The 21,267-nt window shown below is 41.9% G+C and overlaps 1 protein-coding gene across 1 annotated transcript in view; it reads right to left on the reverse strand.

The window, feature by feature from the left end:
- Positions 1-346: 346 nt before the first annotated feature.
- adgrd2 (adhesion G protein-coupled receptor D2) overlaps positions 347-21,267 on the reverse strand; it is a 48,087-nt gene continuing 27,166 nt past the window's right edge. The window contains exons 17-26 of the mRNA XM_079827180.1: positions 20,220-20,373; positions 19,984-20,117; positions 13,240-13,355; positions 12,772-12,892; positions 7,060-7,101; positions 6,902-6,955; positions 6,670-6,820; positions 6,527-6,585; positions 1,686-1,716; positions 347-1,077 (exon numbers count right to left, since the gene is read on the reverse strand). Coding sequence (XP_079683306.1) covers positions 1,070-1,077; positions 1,686-1,716; positions 6,527-6,585; positions 6,670-6,820; positions 6,902-6,955; positions 7,060-7,101; positions 12,772-12,892; positions 13,240-13,355; positions 19,984-20,117; positions 20,220-20,373 — 870 coding nt within the window. The 3' untranslated portion in view covers positions 347-1,069. The remainder of the gene's footprint in view (positions 1,078-1,685; positions 1,717-6,526; positions 6,586-6,669; positions 6,821-6,901; positions 6,956-7,059; positions 7,102-12,771; positions 12,893-13,239; positions 13,356-19,983; positions 20,118-20,219; positions 20,374-21,267) is intronic.

Raw genomic sequence — 21,267 nt, forward strand, 5'->3', positions numbered from 1 at the left:
TCTATAGATGTGTCCGCTCTGAGAGTCTCTTCAGTGCCAATAAAGAGAGGTTATGGGAAGGTCAGAAAACATTCACACATGTTGCACCTTTGTGAGCTGAGAGAGAGAGAGAGAGAGAGAGAGAGAGAGAGAGAGAGAGAGAGAGAGAGAGAGAGAGAGAGAGAGAGAGAGAGAGAGAGAGAGAGAGAGAGAGAGAGAGAGAGAGAGAGAGATTCGTTTAAAATCCATTTGAACCAATTATTTTTCTATAAATTTTTATTCTAATCAAGTATAATTTCCTGTGTGTCATTTTAAAAACATAAAAAAAAATTAAAACAATTCAATCTTCATAAATGACTACAGAGATAAACAAAAAAAATAGTTTTAATAGTGAGTAAAAAGTAATACTGCAGTTTTTATATGCATTGTATAAAAATAGGGAATGCCTATTGCAATAAAATAATTATTTACAGTACATGTATGCATCATTTCAATTGGGTAGTAGAATTACAGCATGAATAAACCAACAAAATCAGTCAAAAACAATGCACATTTTTACGTCTTTTTAAAATTTGCTTCAATAAGATAATCTTCACATATCACGTCATACTTGAGCAGAGAGAAAAGATGAAATCACGTGTTATTGAAATGACACACTGATACTTCAGAAAGATGAAAGAAGCTGATAGGTTCCGTCGTCCACATTTCCCTGTCTAAATCTCCACGGATTGGCTGCATGATCCCAACCAAAGTCGAAAAAAAATCACTAACAACTCAATTCTGTCACGATTAATGGTGTGATGATGCTCATCCCGTCCGTTTTTAGTACTATGAGCCTCTGCACTGACAACATCTACGTAACATTATGACACGATGTGTGTGTTGTTGTGTCTCTCTGGGTTCAGTCTCACTGCGCATTTGCTGAAAGAGTCGTTTCATGTTTCTGGAGAAGCGTTTACTCACTCAACACACACTGAGTCCTGGGAATGAGACGGCCTGGAGGATTGCGGAGGAGGCGCAGTGTGTTCCTCCACATAATGAGTTATGTCTTCATCCCGGGATAAGTCACGAGTTGTGTAGAATCTTGTCCTCAACAGCCTGTGGTAAAGCAAAAACAGCGTTTTTGATGGCATCGTTTAAAATATTAACAGATTTTAAGCTCGGTTTGTGATGGACTCTAACTGTGTTTTGCTATCAGCACTGGTTTTTGTAATTAAATGTAGTCTAATATGAGACCCTGGAGCACAAAAGCAGTCATGAGTCTCACGGGTATATTTGTGGCAATAGCCAACAATACATTAAAAGGGTCAAAATGATACATTTTTCTTTTATGCCAGAAATCATTAGGATATTAAGTAAAGATCATGTTCCATGAAGATATTTAGTACATTTCCTACCGTAAATATATCAAAAATGTTTTATTAATAGTAATATGCATTGCTAAGGACTTCATTTGAACAGGGGATTTTCTCAATATTTCAATTTTTTTGCACCCTCAGATTCCAGAATTTCAAATAGTTGTATCTCCAAATATCGTCCTATCCTAACAAACCACACATCAATGGAAAGCAAAACAATTTCATAAAATGGACCCTTATGACTGGTTCTGTGGTCCAAGGTCACATATAGACTATTTTTATTTATCACTCATGTGTTGTGGTAGTGAAGAACTAGTGCGCCCCCTACAGCCTCAGTGTGAAGTGTACCTGAGGGCTTGAAGGCCGTCAACTGAACCACCTGAAACAAAACAGGCTGAAGTCATTTATTAAATCAAGTCCAGTTTATTTGTACAGCACTTTTTACTTGACACATTTGTTCTTCACAGAAAATCATAATGTTCATAATATATTCACATCATGGCTTATAGTTGCATTCAGCAGATTAGACATGGACGATAATACAGTGTACAGACAAGCAATCAAGACATTTCTGAAATAAGTCACCAAAGCTGCATTTATTTGATAAAAAAAAACAGTAAAAATTTGAAATATTATTCCAGTGTGAAACAGCTGTTTTCTATGTGAATATATAGTAAAGTGTAATTTATTCCTGTGATTTTCAGCATCATTACTCCAGTCTTCAGTGTCACATGACCCCTCAGAAATCATTCTAATATAATGATTTGATTATCAATTATTAGTGCTGTTCAATGAATAATAATGGTTCTTATTACTATCAATGTTTAAAACAGTTTTTGCTGCTTCATATTTTTGTGGAAACCACAATATTTTCCTTTTCAGGATTCTTTAATGAACAGAAAGATCAAACGAACGGCATTAATATGAAATATCATCTTTTGTAACATAATAAATGTCCATTTTGATCAATTTAATGCATCATTCCTAAATAAAAGTATCAAGTTTTGTATGGCAGTGTATCACAGTTTCAACAAAATATGACCTGCTTTCAACACTGATAATAATCCTAAATATTTCTTGAGCATCAAATCATCATATGAGAATGATTTCTGAAGGATCATGTGACACTGAAGACTGGAGTAATGATGCTGAAAATTCAGTTTTGATCACAGGAATAATTTACACTTTACTATATATTCACATTAGAATAATATTGCACTGTTTTCCCTGTATTTCTGATCAAATAAATGCAGCCTTGATGAGCAGAAGAGACTGTTCAAAAACATTCATTTTTGAAACAGGCTGATGTCATTTATTAAGTCAAGTCCAGTTTATTTGTACAGCGCTTTTTACTTTACACATTGCTTCAAAAGCAGCTTCACAGAAAATCATAATGTTCATGTTTATAATAATAACATCATGGATTATAGTTGCATTCAGTAGATTAGACATGCACGATAATATAGTTTACATTTTGAAACGATACAAACAATCAAGAAGTTTCTGAAAGAAGTCACCAAAGCTGCATTTATTTGATCAAAAATACAATAAAAATGTGAAATATTTTTATAATTTAAAATAACTCTTTTCTATGTGAATATATAGTTAAGTGTAATTTATTCCTGTGATCAAAGCTGAATTTTCAGCATCATTACTCCAGTCTTCAGTGTCACATGATCCTTTAGAAATCATTCTCATATGATGATTTGATTATCAATTATTAGTGGTGTTCAATGAATAATAATGGTTCTTATTATATCAATGTTTAAAACAGTTTTTGCTGCTTCATATTTTTGTGGAAACCACAATAATTTATTTTTCAGGATTCTTTGATGAATAGAGAGTTCAAAAGAACAGCATTAATATGAAATAAAATCTTTTGTAACATCATTAAAGGGGTGGTAAACCACGATTTCACTATTCTAACTTTAGCTAGCGTGTAATGTTGCTGCTTGAGCATAAACAACATCTGCAAAGTTACAACGTTCAAAGTTTAAAGCAAAGGGGGATATTTGCTTTTAAAGAAATCAGTTTCTAAGGACTACAGCAAACGGCCAGTAGGGACTACTACACATTCACCCAGGTTTTGCTGACATCACCAGGCCCAATATTTACATAAACCCCTCCTCCGGGGAATATGAAATAAGGGGGGGTGAGGCCATTTTGTATCGCGGCGCTGTTGTGGTATAGTTAGGCTGGAGTGTTGTTGCCGCGATGCCAAGGAAACGCTGTTATTTTCATCCGGATTGCAGGTCTGGGGTACTTGCTCTGTTCAGCCTTCATAGGGACGGGGGTGCGTTGCAGAGCGTTTAACATACAGCATGTTATATGCACGTGTGTTTGAGTCAGCGGGGAATCAGGCGCGCGCAGGGCTCCCTGCATCCACCGTCTTCGCGATTTCAATGCCAGATTTGCACAACGTCAGCTGCGTGAAAAAAACACTGCCGGTGCGTGGATGCATGACGCGCGCGCTGCACATTTCACGGAGGACAACACAAACTTCCACAAACTTCGCGAGTTCAATACAGGATATACACAACGGCTTGACCTGAAAGCTGGATTTACAAACAGAAGCTGTTCACGGGCCACAACCTGTAAGTCTGATTTATTTTTCATCGATGTGTTTTCCTGTAATAGGTTGTAGCAAGGAAGTAAACAGATGACAGCGCTGTTCTGCAAACCAGTCTGTTAAATGTTCATTCATACTTAACGTTATCCTACGAACACCTATCGTTACAAACACTAACGTTAAAATCTCAACAGCGAACCTGGCATTAGTGTAAATGATTCTTTGAGTAGAGCTTTTATGTATTGTTTATCTACAGGCTTGCTAAACATGCTTCTGTGTGTGATTTGGCTAACTTACTAGTTTAAGCCAGTGCTTAGTGTTCGTTTTGGGTTAGTTCTTGTGACAGATATTTGGCTATAATCGTTCTAAAAATACAAAAGTTAAAGTGCCATTCAGTAGCGATCATTATAGATCCGCAGTCTTTACTCTTGAGGACTGAACAGGTTCTGCTCGATCATCTTCACTCAAATGTTCTGGGTCTGATTCGGGCTCAGATTGGTGTGGTTTTATTGACGCCGTTGTTTCTAACACTGACCAAAGCACAGCCTCCGATAAAGGTAAGGGGCGTGACGTTTCCGACATACGTGCACTAGGCGTTTAGCGAATCACAACACACTGGGCCAGCTAACCAATCTGAGCCCATCGCGTATTTTTGAGGGACTGGCTTCATACAACCCGGAAAGCATCAGACCGTTTTACAAGGAGGGACAGAGCAGTGTAGAATAAAGGTCAAATATATGAAAAATAAGGCAATTTTTTTTAAAACGAAGCATGAACACATGTTACAGTGCACCCCACAAACACAGTCAAGCCTTCAAAAGAATGTGTTTTACCACCCCTTTAATGTCCAATTTCATGCATTATTAGTTTTTTTTAATTGCAGTGTATCACAGTTTCCACAAAACATGACCTGCTTTCAACATTGATAATAATCATAAATGTTTGTTGAGCATCAAGTCATCATATTAGAATGATTTCTGAAGGGTCATGTGACACTGAAGACTGGAGTAATGAAACTGAAAATTCAGATTTTATCACAGGAATAAATTACACTTTACTATATATTCACATAGAAAACAGCTGTTGTACAATATTTCACAATATTACTGTTGTTACTGTATTCTGATCAAATAAATGCAGCTTTGGTGAGCAGAAGAGACTTCTTTCAAAAACATTTGAAAAAATCAAAATTTTTGACCGACTGTATATATCGCCCTGCACAAGAATACTGTATGTATGCAAATAAAGTTGGACATACTTATATATTTAATATAAGCTTTATATAAAGAGCTAAGCAATAATATAGTAACATTTTACAGTGAACAAACAAAATCAGGCAGATTTGCTATATAGTATATATCGTTTAATGTGAGTTTACTGTATGTATGCGGATAAAGTTTGATATACTGTATATATAATTTTTTATTTTGAAGTTCACTTTTTGTGATGATATTAATTATTATGACTATGATTTTTGGGCAAACTGTTCAGAAGTTATAAGCAAAAAACATAACTTTCTGTATCTCCGGGACAGTAGGTGGCGCTGTGCCGAAATGCATGCCATGCTTGTGATGACATGTACCAAGTTTGGTCAGAATACGATAAAGCGTTGCGGAGATAAAGCCTTATGTCTATTTTCACAAGTGCTACGTAAAATTTGTTCGCATGTTATTCAAAAACAGTTTGACGAATCGACCTGAATTCCATAACGTTTTGTCAGCATGGTCTGAAGAATATCTGGTTAAAATTTCTGTGAAAATCGGAGAAACGGTCTAGGAGGAGATCGAAAAAGTAGGTTTTTAAGCAAAATCAAAATGGCGGGCAGGAAGCTTGGCCAACTTTGGCAACATTGGTATCCATGTTCTCGGTGTGACTCAGGGAATCTAATAAGGCCAGTTTCACGACAATAGGCTAAATGAGTCAAAAGTTTTTTTTTTTTTTTCATTATAACTTCATGGTTTTTGGGCAAACTGTTCAGAAGTTATAAGCAAAAAGAGCATTTTTTTGTATCTCCGGGCCAGTAGGTGGCGCTGTGCCGAAATGCAGCATGTAGCCTCAGGTCATGCTTGTGATAACATGTACCAAGTTTGGTCAGAATACGATAAAGCGTTGCGGAGATAAAGCCTTATGTCTATTTTCGCAAGCGCTACGTACAATTTGTTCGCGTGTTATTCAAAAACATATCGGATATTATTCAAAAATCATGCATATGAGATTTGCTATATTGCATGTAATGCTTTATGTGAGTGTACAGTATGTACAGTATGCAGGAAAAGTAGGATGAACTATATATATCCAACATTTAATAATCAGCTGGGCGATAATATAGGCTATATTTTATGACATTATAACAATAAAGCTGTTGAAAATTGGCTTTATACTGTAGCGCTTAATGTGAATGTACTGTATGTATACAAGTAAGGTTTGATGTAATTAATTCAAGTTATTAATTCATTATCGGGTGATACTGAGAATTTTGAACTCTGTGAGTTTATGTTCAATTTTTAACTATTTGGTGTAGTGACAAGCCTAATTACTGTTTGGTGATGCACTGACACGGTTAAGTGATGCATATGAAATATCAATAAAACACAAAAAAGGTGTGTTTTTTACAGCCTACCTGACTTCTGTTGGCTGGTTTCAATGGGAAACTCACAATATTGTCCTCTTTAAAACGTTCTAAAGGAAATGACAGATGTTACATGCACGTAAACAGGCTCTCATGACTAAAAGTGACAGTAAAAACCCGTTAGTCTCACACACCGTTCTTGAAGACAAGAGGGTTGGCTGTGGAGGCGCTCATGGGAGTCGAGCTCTCGCTGCTCTCCGGGCTGGACAGAGTCGGCAGACTGTGTACCCATGATGCACTGGGAGACTTCTGCGAGGGTAAGAAGCTGATAGGCTGTGAGCAGTTCTGCGAGAGGAAACGACATCAAACGTGAGCTCGATGACAGAGGAACGGATCTTCAGTAAATCAGCAGAAATGAGTTCTTACTGTAAATGACAAAGCTTTCCGCTTGTCCTGAATTCTTCTTATGGCGTTCCGCACCTGCATCATCATAAAGCATTCACAAAGAGTATTATGTATCAATCACACAACTGAAATTAGAAATGTAACGGTCAACGTGAGAGATATTAATACAGAAGTCATACCTCACTGTTGTAAACCGCATACACCAGGAAAATATACAGGCCCTGGAATATGAAGAGGGGTTTAGCAGACAACATGAATGAGTTAATACTGCTCGATTATGGCAGAAATCATAAACACAATTGACGATGAAGCTTTAGACTTTAGAAACATCATGCATTTATTTAACTATTACATTTAACAGTGGATTTACTTAACATTTAATATTTCAACTAATATATATATATTTAAAAAAATAATCGTAATTTTTGATCGACAGTGTGTATATATAGTTGCAAGAAAAAGTATGTGAACCGCTAAATAATTTTAACTTACAAAATGCATGTTGTTTTTTATTTAGTACTGTCCTGAATAAGATATTTTACATTAAAAAAAATTTATATAGTCCACAAGACAAAAAACAGCTGAATTTATTAAAATGACCCTGTTCAAAAGTTTATGAACCATTGATTCATAATACTGTGTCATTCCCTGACGATCCACGGCTGTGTGTGTGGTTTGTTCCCTGATGATCCATGGCTGTGTGTGTGTTTGTGTGTGTCGTTCCCTGATGGTCCACGGCTGTGTGTGTGTCGCTCCCTGATGATCCACGGCTGTGTGTGTGTGTGTGTGTGTGTGTGTGTATGTGTGTGTGTGAGAGTGTGTGTCGTTCCCTGATGATCCAAGGCTGTGTGTGCGTGAGTGTGTGTCGTTCCCTGATGATCCAAGGATGTGTGTGTGTGTGTGTGTGTGTGTGTGTGTGTGAGAGTGTGTGTCGTTCCCTGATGATCAGCTGTGTGTGTGTTTGTGTTTGTCGTTCCCTGATGATCGGCTGTGTGTGTGTTTGTGTGTGTCGTTCCCTGATGATCTAAGGCTTTGTGTGTGTGTCGTTCTCTGATGATCCACGGCTGTATGAGTGTGTGTGTGTGTGTGTGTGTCGTTCCCTGATGATCCAAGGCTGTGTGTGTGTGAGTCATTCCCTAATGATCGGCTGTGTGTGTGTGTGAGTGAGTGTGTGTCGTTCACTGATGCTCCACGGCTGTGTGTGTGTTTGTGTGTGTCGTTCCCTGATGATCGGCTGTGTGTGTGTTTGTGTGTGTCGTTCCCTGATGATCGGCTGTGTGTGTGTGTTTGTGTGTGTCATTCCCTGATGTTCCACGGCTTTATGAGTGTGTGTGTGTCGTTCCCTGATGATCCACGGCTGTGTGTGTGTGTGAGTGAGTGTGTGTCGTTCCCTGATGATCAGCTGTGTGTGTGTGTTTCGTGATGGTTGTTCATGAGTCTCTTGTTTGTCCTGAAACTGACCAACGTTCTTTAGAAAAATCACATCGAGTCTCATGCCATTTTAGGTGAAGGGATTTCACCCTGAAATCTCAGCAAACATCATTTGGGGTCAAAAAGACCAGAATAGCTTAGAATGCATATAATACTGCATAATAACTTGATTTTGGGATATAATATGACATCGTTTTAGAGATTCAGTCAATTACTTTAGGATTAAGCAAGAAAAAACTAATTGTTTGTTGAAATAATTTAGATAGTAATTGTACTATAATAAACAGTAAATTACTTTGTCTGAAGATTTAAGTCTTTGTTTTTCTATTATATGTTTATACTGGATTTTGTCAACACATTCACACATTTTGTTTTTCTAATTTTTCATATGCTATATGATACATTAGTTATTTTCTCCTGTTTGCACTTGAATTATCAGTATAGTTATCAGTGTATGACATGGTTTGGTAGTAAACTAAAACGTTCTTTTACATGCAGATCAATACATATTAAGTGTCTGCATAATCTTCCTTTGCTGACTACTTCATAATGATGTCAGACTGATCCGCAACATATTTAAACTCAGTCTCGTACATTATTTTTAGCAGCAGGATGGAGTATATAAAATTGCAAAATAAATAAACATTCATCGATCAGTACTTTTAATACTTAAGTACATTAAAAACCAAGTACTTTTGTACTTTTCCTGAAGTCTGCTGGAGATTTCCATGCACTCCCTGCACGTTTGTGCTGGCTGTTCTCACAGACTTCTGCTACATAAAACACTCATGATAGATTTGAACGGGCTAATTATATCAGAAAAGTTTCCTGCTCATGTGTCTCCTCCTCTCTGTGCGTCTCCCCCGTTCTCTCTATCGCTCTTCGCCTCTTTTATCTTTTTCCCAGACGCGCACAGTAAATCTACATTAACAAGCTCAGGGAGGGAATTGCGCTCTCGTTCATTATAGACACGGGAGGAAGAAAGAGACCGAGTGCGAGAGCGCTACATGAGAAAGGAAGTTAATTTCAAATGTGTTGATGGATTTGAGCCTGATTAAGAGGAAGGCAAACACATCTGAACTCTCTCTCTCTCTCTCTGTCTTTAATATGCATGAGTTAAGCTTTCACATAATTATTGGAAACACTTTACAATAAGCTCCCATTTGCTAACATTAGTTAACTACAATAGTGAAACATACTTCTAAAGCTTTAATTTACTAATACATTATTAGAATCAAAAGCTGTATCTGTTAATATCCGAATGCAATCTTTAACAGTTAACAGTCGGCTTATCTTAAGCGCGGAACACACTTCAATCCTAGTTACCACTCGAACATATTAAAGGGTTAGTTCACCCAAAAATGAAAATTCTGTCATTAATTACTTACCCTCATGTCGTTCGACACCCGTAAGACCTCCGTTCATCTTCAGAACAGAACTGAAGATATTTTAGTTTAAATCTGATGGCTCTGAAAGGCCTCCATTGGCACAATGGCACGGTTCACTCTCAAGACCCTTAAAAGGTACTAAAGACGTCGTTACAAAGTCCATCTCACTACAGTGGTTCTAAAATAACTTTATGAATCGGCGAGAATAGTTTTTGTGCGCAAAAAACCCTAAATAACATCTTATATAGTGATGACGATTTCAAAACAAGGCATCATGAAGCTTCGAAGCGTTATGAATCAGTGAGTCGACTCATGATTCGGATCGCGTGTCAAACTGCCAAACTACTGATTCGACTCACTGATTCATAACGCTTCGAAGCTTCATGATGCCATGTTTTGAAAGCGTCATCACTATATAAGTCGTTATTTAGGGGTTTTTTTGCGCACAAAAACTATTCTCGCCGATTCATAAAGTTATTTTAGAACCACTGTAGTGAGATGGACTTTGTAACGACGTCTTTAGTGCCTTTTAAGGGTCTTGAGAGTGAACCGTGCCATTGTGCCAATGGAGGCCTTTCAGAGCCATCAGATTTACACTAAAATATCTTCATTTCTGTTCTGAAGATGAACGGAGGTCATACGGGTGTCGAACGACATGAGGGTAAGTAATTAATGACAGAATTTTAATTTTTGGGTGAACTAACCCTTTAAGTATTCAGTCCATTTCATCACGAAATTCAAACGATAAATGCCACTTTGACGCTCTTTAATGTGACGACTGATCACTGTATAGGCGCGTCAATTCCAATTCCGCGTGCGAGTGAACGCGATCATCTCTTCCAGAAGAATAAACATGAATTAATATCTTAAGGTATGTTGAGGATACATTAACACTTACTGAAACGTATCACGTCGTGTAATCGCTCAGTCAGTGTTTCAACCGCGGAAAGACGTCAAACAGCTTGTAAACAATGTCACGCAGCATCATTTACCTCAGAAGTCCTTCAGTGTCCACAGCTGTGAGTTCACTAGAGAAATCAACTCTTTCACTAAATATATGCACAATATTAGCCTATATATATATATATATATATATATATATATATATATATATATATATATATATATATATATATATATATATATATATATATATATATATATATATATATATATATATATATATATTCTACTTAACATCTTAGTGATGTCTTGATTATTTAATGTATGTTTAAATAAATCTGTCATGAAAATGACAGCCACTGTGTATAAATTATTATATTTCAACAACGAATTGACGAATATTATTTTAATTTAATAATAAGTTAATGCAAAAACTGCCTTATGAGAAGTTTACATGTTTGCACACAATCTGTTATTTTAGTGTTGATTATCCTATATCTAAACATGAATATCAGCCGAATATAGGCTCATAGTTTGGGCTCTGTTGTTAACCTTTAATATTATAGTAATAATGTGCAAGTAAGGGTTCCCTATATAGTTTACAGCATTATCCTTAATAAACTTTTAGTTATAATTGAATTCATTTAAGGTCAGACACAATTTTTTCAGTAAACCACAGTTTAATAAAAAAATTAATAAAAAGCAATTTTTTAAAACTGCTGTACCGAATCGTGACTTCAAAACCGAGGTATGTACCGAACCGTCAGTTTTGTGTACCGTTACACCCCTAATATATATATATAGATATATATATATATATACACACACAGTCATGAGAAAAAGACACCCTATTGAATTCCATGGTTTCTGTATTGGGTCATAATACAAATATCATCTGGTCCTTGGCAGGTCTTAAAATTTGGAAAATTAAACCTAAGTAATGGTCAGGCACTGCTAATCAAATGCCTTTGATTAACTGATCACCAGCAAGTGTGATCACCTCTATAAAAGCTGAAGTTTTGGCAGTTTGCTGGTCTGGAGCATTCAGGTGTGTGTTAACACAATGCCAAGGAGGAAAGACATCAGCAATGATCTTAGTTAGAGAAGCAATTGTTGCCGCCATCAATCTGCGAAGGGTTACAAGGCTATTTCCAAACAATTTGAAGTCCATCATTCTACAGTGAGGAAGATTATTCACAAGTGGAAGACATTCAAAACAGACACCAATCTTCCAATGAGTGGACGTCCCAGTAAATTCACCCCAAGATCAGACTGTGTAATGCTCTTACCATTGCTAAGAAAACCCAAGAACTACACCTCACACTCTACAGGCCTCAGTTAACATGTTAAATGTTAAAGTTCATGAGAGTACAATTAGAAAAAGACGGGTCAAGTATGTTTGACATGTTTGGAAGGGTTGCCAGGAGAAAGCTTGGCAGTACAAAAAAAAAACATGGCAGTACAGCTTAGGTTTGCAAAGTTGCATCTGAACAAACCATAAGACTTCTAGAACAATGTCCTTTGGACAGACAAGACCAAAGTGGAGATGTTTGTCCATAATGCACAGCGCCAAGTTTGGTGAAAACCCAAAAGAGCATATCAGGACAAACACACAAAAGTCAAGCTGGACTTGGAGGGGGGATGATTTTGGGCTTGTTTTGTTGCCACAGGACCTGGGCAACTCACAGTCATTGAGTCGACCATGAACTCCTCTGTATACCAAAGTATTCTAGAGTCAAATGTGAGGCCATCTGTCCGACAACTAAAGCTTGGCTAAAATTGGGTCATGCAACCGGACAATGATCCGAAGATCACCAGCAAATCTACAACAAAATGGCTGAAAATGAAAAGAATGAAGGTGTTGCAATGGCCCAGTCGAAGTCCAGACCTCATCCAAACTGAAATGCTGTGACAAGAGCTGTGCATAAACAAATGCCCACAAACCTCAACAAACTGAAGCAAAAATAAAATATATATAATATTTATATTTAGAATATTTAGGGAGGGGGTAAAAGCACACCACTGTGAAAGAAAAAAAGACATGCAGTTGAATGCGGCACATTCGTTTTTTCTTGATTATTTTGTTTTCATAATCATTGGAAGCCAAAATCATCATTGAAAATAAAATCGGATTAATCGGCCAGCCCTAGCATGGGTGTTGTGTGTTACCTGAAAAGCGTTGAGTGTGATGAACAGATAGGCCACGACATCGGACAGGTGCACCAGCACTCCACACAGCCAGGTCAGGCCTAAAACTGGTAACAAGATCAACACCGGCCGCGTCGCTGCCCTGCAAGAGCACAGACACGATATTACATCTTCATTTTACTGAACGCATGGGTTGGACTGCTCAGTTTTACAAGAACACTACACCTCTCTGATTATACAGACACTTCTCAAATTCCTTTCTGCGCATTTTGAGCGCAGGAAATATCTATAAAACAGGACAAACAGGTGTCTGTGGATATTTGCATGGTATCTCTTCAAGTCCAGGTGGCTGATAGAAACAGATGAGATACTGGTGGTGGGCAGGAGCTTCCTCTGTTATGTGCTCAACAAGATAAGAAGAGAACTAGAAATTACTGGCTGCACTCTCTCTGTCTCTCTTAAGGAAGTTGAAAAGTGGAAAGCAATCACCAGGTAAGATCCAGCGTGTGAAGCTTTGAATCAGAACTGGGCGTCAGCATTTTGGCTCTGCGACGGGCACTGGTCACCGTAACCATAACAACCCGAAAAAGCACCACAGCGTTGACCTAAGAACAGAGAAACAACTAGTACAAGACGATCTTTCAATTTTAAAGAGCTATTATAATACATTCCATTATTCTTATGAACTTGTAATAGTCGTGAAAATTCATGGCAACAACTGTCATATTATAAGTTGTCTTAGAACATTTTTACATCCTTAATCTGTTGGTTTTTTTTTGCTTCTGTGACTTTAAGAAAGGCCCCCTTCATGTTCACATGCATTTTCAAAGCCTGTTTACATGGGACAGTATCACAAATCACTGTCCACCTCAATTTGAAACGCAGAGGTAAACCATTTCCTGTGAATGTGCGAGACTTCAGATTCATTATAGGCAAATTACGTGCAGTAAACAGTAAAACGATTTGTGTTACAAACGATAATAAACTAAATATGACAATATATACCAGTTTGCAAAATCAAGCGGCATAACAGATCGTTTTTCTTGGATAAAATAATTGGAAACTTAAAAAAAAGTATTTTTTTATTTTTAAGTTTTTTTTGTTGCAACTATCAAATAAATTATATTTTTGGCCATTTACAGAAATTACCAATATTTGGGCAAAATGAGCTTTTCTCATTATATGACTCCTCAAATTATTGGTTTACAGTGCAAATCATTTTTCATTTGAATTAGTCAGATCTTTAGCATTAAATGTCCACATAGCATTTGCATTGCGTTCTTGCATTATTCATTTAGCTGAACTTTTTATATAAACTGTTCTTTGTAACACTTTACAACAATGTCCCATTAGTTAACATTAGTTAATGCATAAAATACATCTGTTACAGTATTTATGTATATTTGTTAACGTTAGTTAATAACAATTGTTTGTTCATGTTTGTTCACATTTTAAGGTTACACTTTATTTTAAGGTGTCATTGTTACAGTGTAATTATATATTTAAGTACTGAGTAATAATAACTAACTACATGTACTTACTATAGGATTAGTAGGATCATGTGATCGAGTCGGCCCACAGTCACGATAGCTCAGAGCGGATCATGTGATCGAGTCGGCTCACAGTCACGATAGCTCAGAGCGGATCATGTGATCGAGTCGGCCCACAGTCACGATAGCTCAGAGCGGATCATGTGATCGAGTCGGCCCACAGTCACGATAGCTCAGAGCGGATCATGTGATCGAGTCGGTCCAGAGTCACGATAGCTCAGAGCGGATCATGTGATCGAGTCGGCCCACAGTCACGATAGCTCAGAGCGGACCATGTGATCGAGTCGGTCCAGAGTCACGATAGCTCAGAGCGGATCATGTGATCGAGTCGGCCCACAGTCACGATAGCTCAGAGCGGATCATGTGATCTAGTCGGTCCAGAGACACGATAGCTCAGAGCGGATCATGTGATCGAGTCGGTCCAGAGTCACGATAGCTCAGAGCGGATCATGTGATCGAGTCGGCCCACAGTCACGATAGCTCAGAGCGGATCATGTGATCTAGTCGGTCCAGAGTCACGATAGTACAGAGCGGATCATGTGATCGAGTCGGTCCAGAGTCACGATAGCTCAGAGCGGATCATGTGATCGAGTCGTCCAGAGTCACGATAGCTCAGAGCGGATCATGTGATCGAGTCGGTCCAGAGTCACGATAGCTCAGAGCGGATCATGTGATTGAGTCGGTCCAGAGTCACGATAGCCCAGAGCGGATCATGTGATCGAGTCGTCCAGAGTCACGATAGCTCAGAGCGGATCATGTGATCGAGTCGGTCCAGAGTCACGATAGCTCAGAGCGGATCATGTGATCGAGTCAGTCCAGAGTCACGATAGCTCAGAGCGGATCATGTGATCGAGTCGGTCCAGAGTCACGATAGCTCAGAGCGGATCATGTGATCGAGTCGGTCCAGAGTCACGATAGCTCAGAGCGGATCATGTGATCGAGTCGTCCAGAGTTACGATAGCCCAGAGCGGATCATGTGATCGAGTCGTCCAGAGTCACGATAGCTCAGAGCGGATCATGTGATCGAGTCGTCCAGAGTCACGATAGCCCAGAGCGGATCATGTGATCGAGTCGGTCCAGAGTCACGATAGCTCAGAGCGGATCATGTGATCGAGTCGGTCCAGAGTCACCATAGCCCAGAGCGGATCATGTGATCGAGTCGTCCAGAGTTACGATAGCCCAGAGCGGATCATGTGATCGAGTCGTCCAGAGTCACGATAGCTCAGAGCGGATCATGTGATCGAGTCGTCCAGAGTCACGATAGCCCAGAGCGGATCATGTGATCGAGTCGGTCCAGAGTCACGATAGCCCAGAGCGGATCATGTGATCGAGTCGTCCAGAGTCACGATAGCTCAGAGCGGATCATGTGATCGAGTCGGTCCAGAGTCACGATAGCTCAGAGCGGATCATGTGATTGAGTCGGTCCAGAGTCACGATAGCCCAGAGCGGATCATGTGATCGAGTCGTCCAGAGTCACGATAGCTCAGAGCGGATCATGTGATCGAGTCGGTCCAGAGTCACGATAGCTCAGAGCGGATCATGTGATCGAGTCAGTCCAGAGTCACGATAGCTCAGAGCGGATCATGTGATCGAGTCGGTCCAGAGTCACGATAGCTCAGAGCGGATCATGTGATCGAGTCGGTCCAGAGTCACGATAGCTCAGAGCGGATCATGTGATCGAGTCGTCCAGAGTTACGATAGCCCAGAGCGGATCATGTGATCGAGTCGTCCAGAGTCACGATAGCTCAGAGCGGATCATGTGATCGAGTCGTCCAGAGTCACGATAGCCCAGAGCGGATCATGTGATCGAGTCGGTCCAGAGTCACGATAGCTCAGAGCGGATCATGTGATCGAGTCGGTCCAGAGTCACCATAGCCCAGAGCGGATCATGTGATCGAGTCGTCCAGAGTTACGATAGCCCAGAGCGGATCATGTGATCGAGTCGTCCAGAGTCACGATAGCTCAGAGCGGATCATGTGATCGAGTCGTCCAGAGTCACGATAGCCCAGAGCGGATCATGTGATCGAGTCGGTCCAGAGTCACGATAGCCCAGAGCGGATCATGTGATCGAGTCGTCCAGAGTCACGATAGCTCAGAGCGGATCATGTGATCGAGTCGGTCCAGAGTCACGATAGCTCAGAGCGGATCATGTGATCGAGTCGGTCCAGAGTCACGTTAGCTCAGAGCGGATCATGTGATCGAGTCGGTCCAGAGTCACGATAGCTCAGAGCGGATCATGTGATCGAGTCAGTCCAGAGTCACGATAGCTCAGAGCGGATCATGTGATCGAGTCGGTCCAGAGTCACGATAGCTCAGAGCGGATCATGTGATCGAGTCGGTCCAGAGTCACGATAGCTCAGAGCGGATCATGTGCTCGAGTCGTCCAGAGTCACGATAGCACAGAGCGGATCATGTGATCGAGTCAGTCCAGAGTCACGATAGCTCAGAGCGGATCATGTGATCGAGTCGGTCCAGAGTCACGATAGCTCAGAGCGGATCATGTGATCGAGTCGGTCCAGAGTCACGATAGCTCAGAGCGGATCATGTGATCGAGTCGGTCCAGAGTCACGATAGCTCAGAGCGGATCATGTGATCGAGTCAGTCCAGAGTCACGATAGCTCAGAGCGAATCATGTGATCGAGTCGGTCCAGAGTCACGATAGCTCAGAGCGGATCATGTGATCGAGTCGGTCCAGAGTCACGATAGCCCAGAGCGGATCATGTGATCGAGTCGGTCCAGAGTCACGATAGCTCAGAGCGGATCATGTGATCGAGTCGGTCCAGAGTCACCATAGCCCAGAGCGGATCATGTGATCGAGTCGTCCAGAGTTACGATAGCCCAGAGCGGATCATGTGATCGAGTCGTCCAGAGTCACGATAGCTCAGAGCGGATCATGTGATCGAGTCGTCCAGAGTCACGATAGCCCAGAGCGGATCATGTGATCGAGTCGGTCCAGAGTCACGATAGCCCAGAGCGGATCATGTGATCGAGTCGTCCAGAGTCACGATAGCTCAGAGCGGATCATGTGATCGAGTCGGTCCAGAGTCACGATAGCTCAGAGCGGATCATGTGATCGAGTCGGTCCAGAGTCACGATAGCTCAGAGCGGATCATGTGATCGAGTCGGTCCAGAGTCACGATAGCTCAGAGCGGATCATGTGATCGAGTCGGTCCAGAGTCACGATAGCTCAAAGAGGATCATGTGATCGAGTCGGTCCAGATTCACGATAGCTCAGAGCGGATCATGTGATCGAGTCGGTCCAGAGTCACGATAGCTCAGAGCGGATCATGTGCTCGAGTCGTCCAGAGTCACGATAGCACAGAGCGGATCATGTGATCGAGTCAGTCCAGAGTCACGATAGCTCAGAGCGGATCATGTGATCGAGTCGGTCCAGAGTCACGATAGCTCAGAGCGGATCATGTGATCGAGTCGGTCCAGAGTCACGATAGCTCAGAGCGGATCATGTGATCGAGTCGGTCCAGAGTCACGATAGCTCAGAGCGGATCATGTGATCGAGTCAGTCCAGAGTCACGATAGCTCAGAGCGAATCATGTGATCGAGTCGGTCCAGAGTCACGATAGCTCAGAGCGGATCATGTGATCGAGTCGGTCCAGAGTCACGATAGCCCAGAGCGGATCATGTGATCGAGTCGTCCAGAGTCACGATAGCTCAGAGCGGATCATGTGATCGAGTCGGTCCAGAGTCACGATAGCTCAGAGCGGATCATGTGATCGAGTCAGTCCAGAGTCACGATAGCTCAGAGCGGATCATGTGATCGAGTCGGTCCAGAGTCACGATAGCTCAGAGCGGATCATGTGATCGAGTCGGTCCAGAGTCACGATAGCTCAGAGCGGATCATGTGATCGAGTCGTCCAGAGTTACGATAGCCCAGAGCGGATCATGTGATCGAGTCGTCCAGAGTCACGATAGCTCAGAGCGGATCATGTGATCGAGTCGTCCAGAGTCACGATAGCCCAGAGCGGATCATGTGATCGAGTCGGTCCAGAGTCACGATAGCCCAGAGCGGATCATGTGATCGAGTCGTCCAGAGTCACGATAGCTCAGAGCGGATCATGTGATCGAGTCGGTCCAGAGTCACCAAAGCCCAGAGCGGATCATGTGATCGAGTCGTCCAGAGTTACGATAGCCCAGAGCGGATCATGTGATCGAGTCGTCCAGAGTCACGATAGCTCAGAGCGGATCATGTGATCGAGTCGTCCAGAGTCACGATAGCCCAGAGCGGATCATGTGATCGAGTCGGTCCAGAGTCACGATAGCCCAGAGCGGATCATGTGATCGAGTCGTCCAGAGTCACGATAGCTCAGAGCGGATCATGTGATCGAGTCGGTCCAGAGTCACGATAGCTCAGAGCGGATCATGTGATCGAGTCGGTCCAGAGTCACGATAGCTCAGAGCGGATCATGTGATCGAGTCGGTCCAGAGTCACGATAGCTCAGAGCGGATCATGTGATCGAGTCGGTCCAGAGTCACGATAGCTCAAAGAGGATCATGTGATCGAGTCGGTCCAGATTCACGATAGCTCAGAGCGGATCATGTGATCGAGTCGGTCCAGAGTCACGATAGCTCAGAGCGGATCATGTGCTCGAGTCGTCCAGAGTCACGATAGCACAGAGCGGATCATGTGATCGAGTCAGTCCAGAGTCACGATAGCTCAGAGCGGATCATGTGATCGAGTCGGTCCAGAGTCACGATAGCTCAGAGCGGATCATGTGATCGAGTCGGTCCAGAGTCACGATAGCTCAGAGCGGATCATGTGATCGAGTCGGTCCAGAGTCACGATAGCTCAGAGCGGATCATGTGATCGAGTCAGTCCAGAGTCACGATAGCTCAGAGCGGATCATGTGATCGAGTCGGTCCAGAGTCACGATAGCTCAGAGCGGATCATGTGATCGAGTCGGTCCAGAGTCACGATAGCCCAGAGCGGATCATGTGATCGAGTCGTCCAGAGTCACGATAGCTCAGAGCGGATCATGTGATCGAGTCGTCCAGAGTCACGATAGCTCAGAGCGGATCATGTGATCGAGTCGGTCCAGAGTCACGATAGCTCAGAGCGGATCATGTGATCGAGTCGGTCCAGAGTTACTATAGCTCAGAGTGGATCACGTGATCCCTATCCCGTATATAGTGCACTGACTGATCGTTCCCTATCCCCTATATAGTGCACTGACTGATCGATCCCTATCCCCTATATAGTGCACTGACTGATCGTTCCCTATCCCCTATATAGTGCACTGACTGATCGATCCCTATCCCCTATATAGTGCACTGTCTGAGCGTTTTAAACGCTTATATCTTCTAAATGTGAATATTGTCATTGTTTTGGAGCACACTAGCTTATAGAGAATAGTAAGACTAACACATTCATACTAAAAGGCACAGGTTGATCTTTGATTGACCAATCAGCAGAAAGGGGCGTTTCAATCCCGCCCACATGTGGAAAACGAATATTCAAGCCGTTTAAGCATTTTCTACCCCTGAACCAAAAAACATAAAATCAAGCAATTTATTTCATTTTTTTTGTGTGGGGAAAAATCGAAAAACGAATAAACGCAAAGTACACGGACCAGCACTGCATTGTGTGTGCTAATCATGTGCTCAAAAGCAGATAAGAGCTACTTTGGGACACTTATTCTGAGACACACGCAAACTCACTCGTACTTACAGCCAAAACAAAGAGCACAGGCCCTGCAAAAGCCCAAATAACATTGGACTGGAGGTTCAGCCAGCAGTACTGCTGTGCTCTGTACTGGTCCAAAGTGGCTGCCAGGGTTACAGCGACTATAACAACCGGCAGCCCTGAGAAAGACAAAGCAAACGCAGACACAAAGCATGAGAGGAAGGTTAATCAAACAGCACATGAATCAAAATGAAATATGCACACAGACGTAGGGTTCTCACCCCAGCCCAGCACGTAGTACAGCTTCATTCTCCTCTCCTCGCTGATGTTAACAGAGACCACTTTACTCCAGAGCAGCAGCCCCTCCACCAGCATCCAGCAGAAGGACGAGAGGAAGAACAGATGGAGGAGGGCCGTCACCAGCCAACAGGCTTCCTGCTCCACAGAAACATACACATGCTTTATAATAATGCTGACAAGAACCAGGTTTGAAACTGCAGTACACAAATATCACAAATATACACCGGTCAGGCATAACATCATGAGCACTGACAGGTGAAGTGAATAACACTGATTATCTCTTCATCACGGCACCTGTTAGTGGGTGGGATATATTCGGCAGCAAGTGAACATTTTCAAGTGAACATTTTGTCCTCAAAGTTGATGAGTTAGAAGCAGAAAAAATGGGCAAGCGTAAAGCCTTGTTTATACTGAGGCCTGTGTACATTCTTCTACTTCTGTTTTCTGATGGTTTATAGAACTAGTGGCCCTCTCTCGTTTCAAAGAAAAGCACAACAGCGAGCGCTTCAAGTATACGCCTCGTCAGTTTGGGGAGGAGCGCGCACAGTCAGCGGAGGCTCGCGCTGCGGAGCCAGATGAAAGTATAAACAAGGCTTAAGGATTTGAGCGAGTTTGACAAGGGCCAAATTGTGATTGCTAGACGACTGGGTCAGAGCATCTCCAAAACTGCAGCTCTTGTGGGGTGTTCCCGGTCTGCAGTGGTCAGTATCTATCAAAAGTGCTCCAAGGATCAGTGGTGAACCGGCGACAGGGTCATGGGCGGCCAAAGTTCACTGATGCACGTGGGGAGCGAAGGCTGGCCCATGTGGTCCGACCAAACAGACGAGTTACTGTAGCTCAAATTGCTCAAGAAGTTAATGCTGGTTCTGATAGAAAGGTGTCACAATACACAGTGCATCACAGTTTGTTGCGTAGGGGGCTGCATACCCGCAGATCAGTCAGGGTGCCCATGCTGACCCCTGTCCACCGCCCAAAGCGCCAACAGTGGGCACGTGAGAGTCAGAACTGGACCACGGAGCAATGGAGGAA

Source organism: Gobio gobio (assembly GCF_949357685.1).
Source record: "Gobio gobio genome assembly, chromosome: 10".
Classification (NCBI taxonomy): Eukaryota; Metazoa; Chordata; class Actinopteri; order Cypriniformes; family Gobionidae; genus Gobio; species Gobio gobio.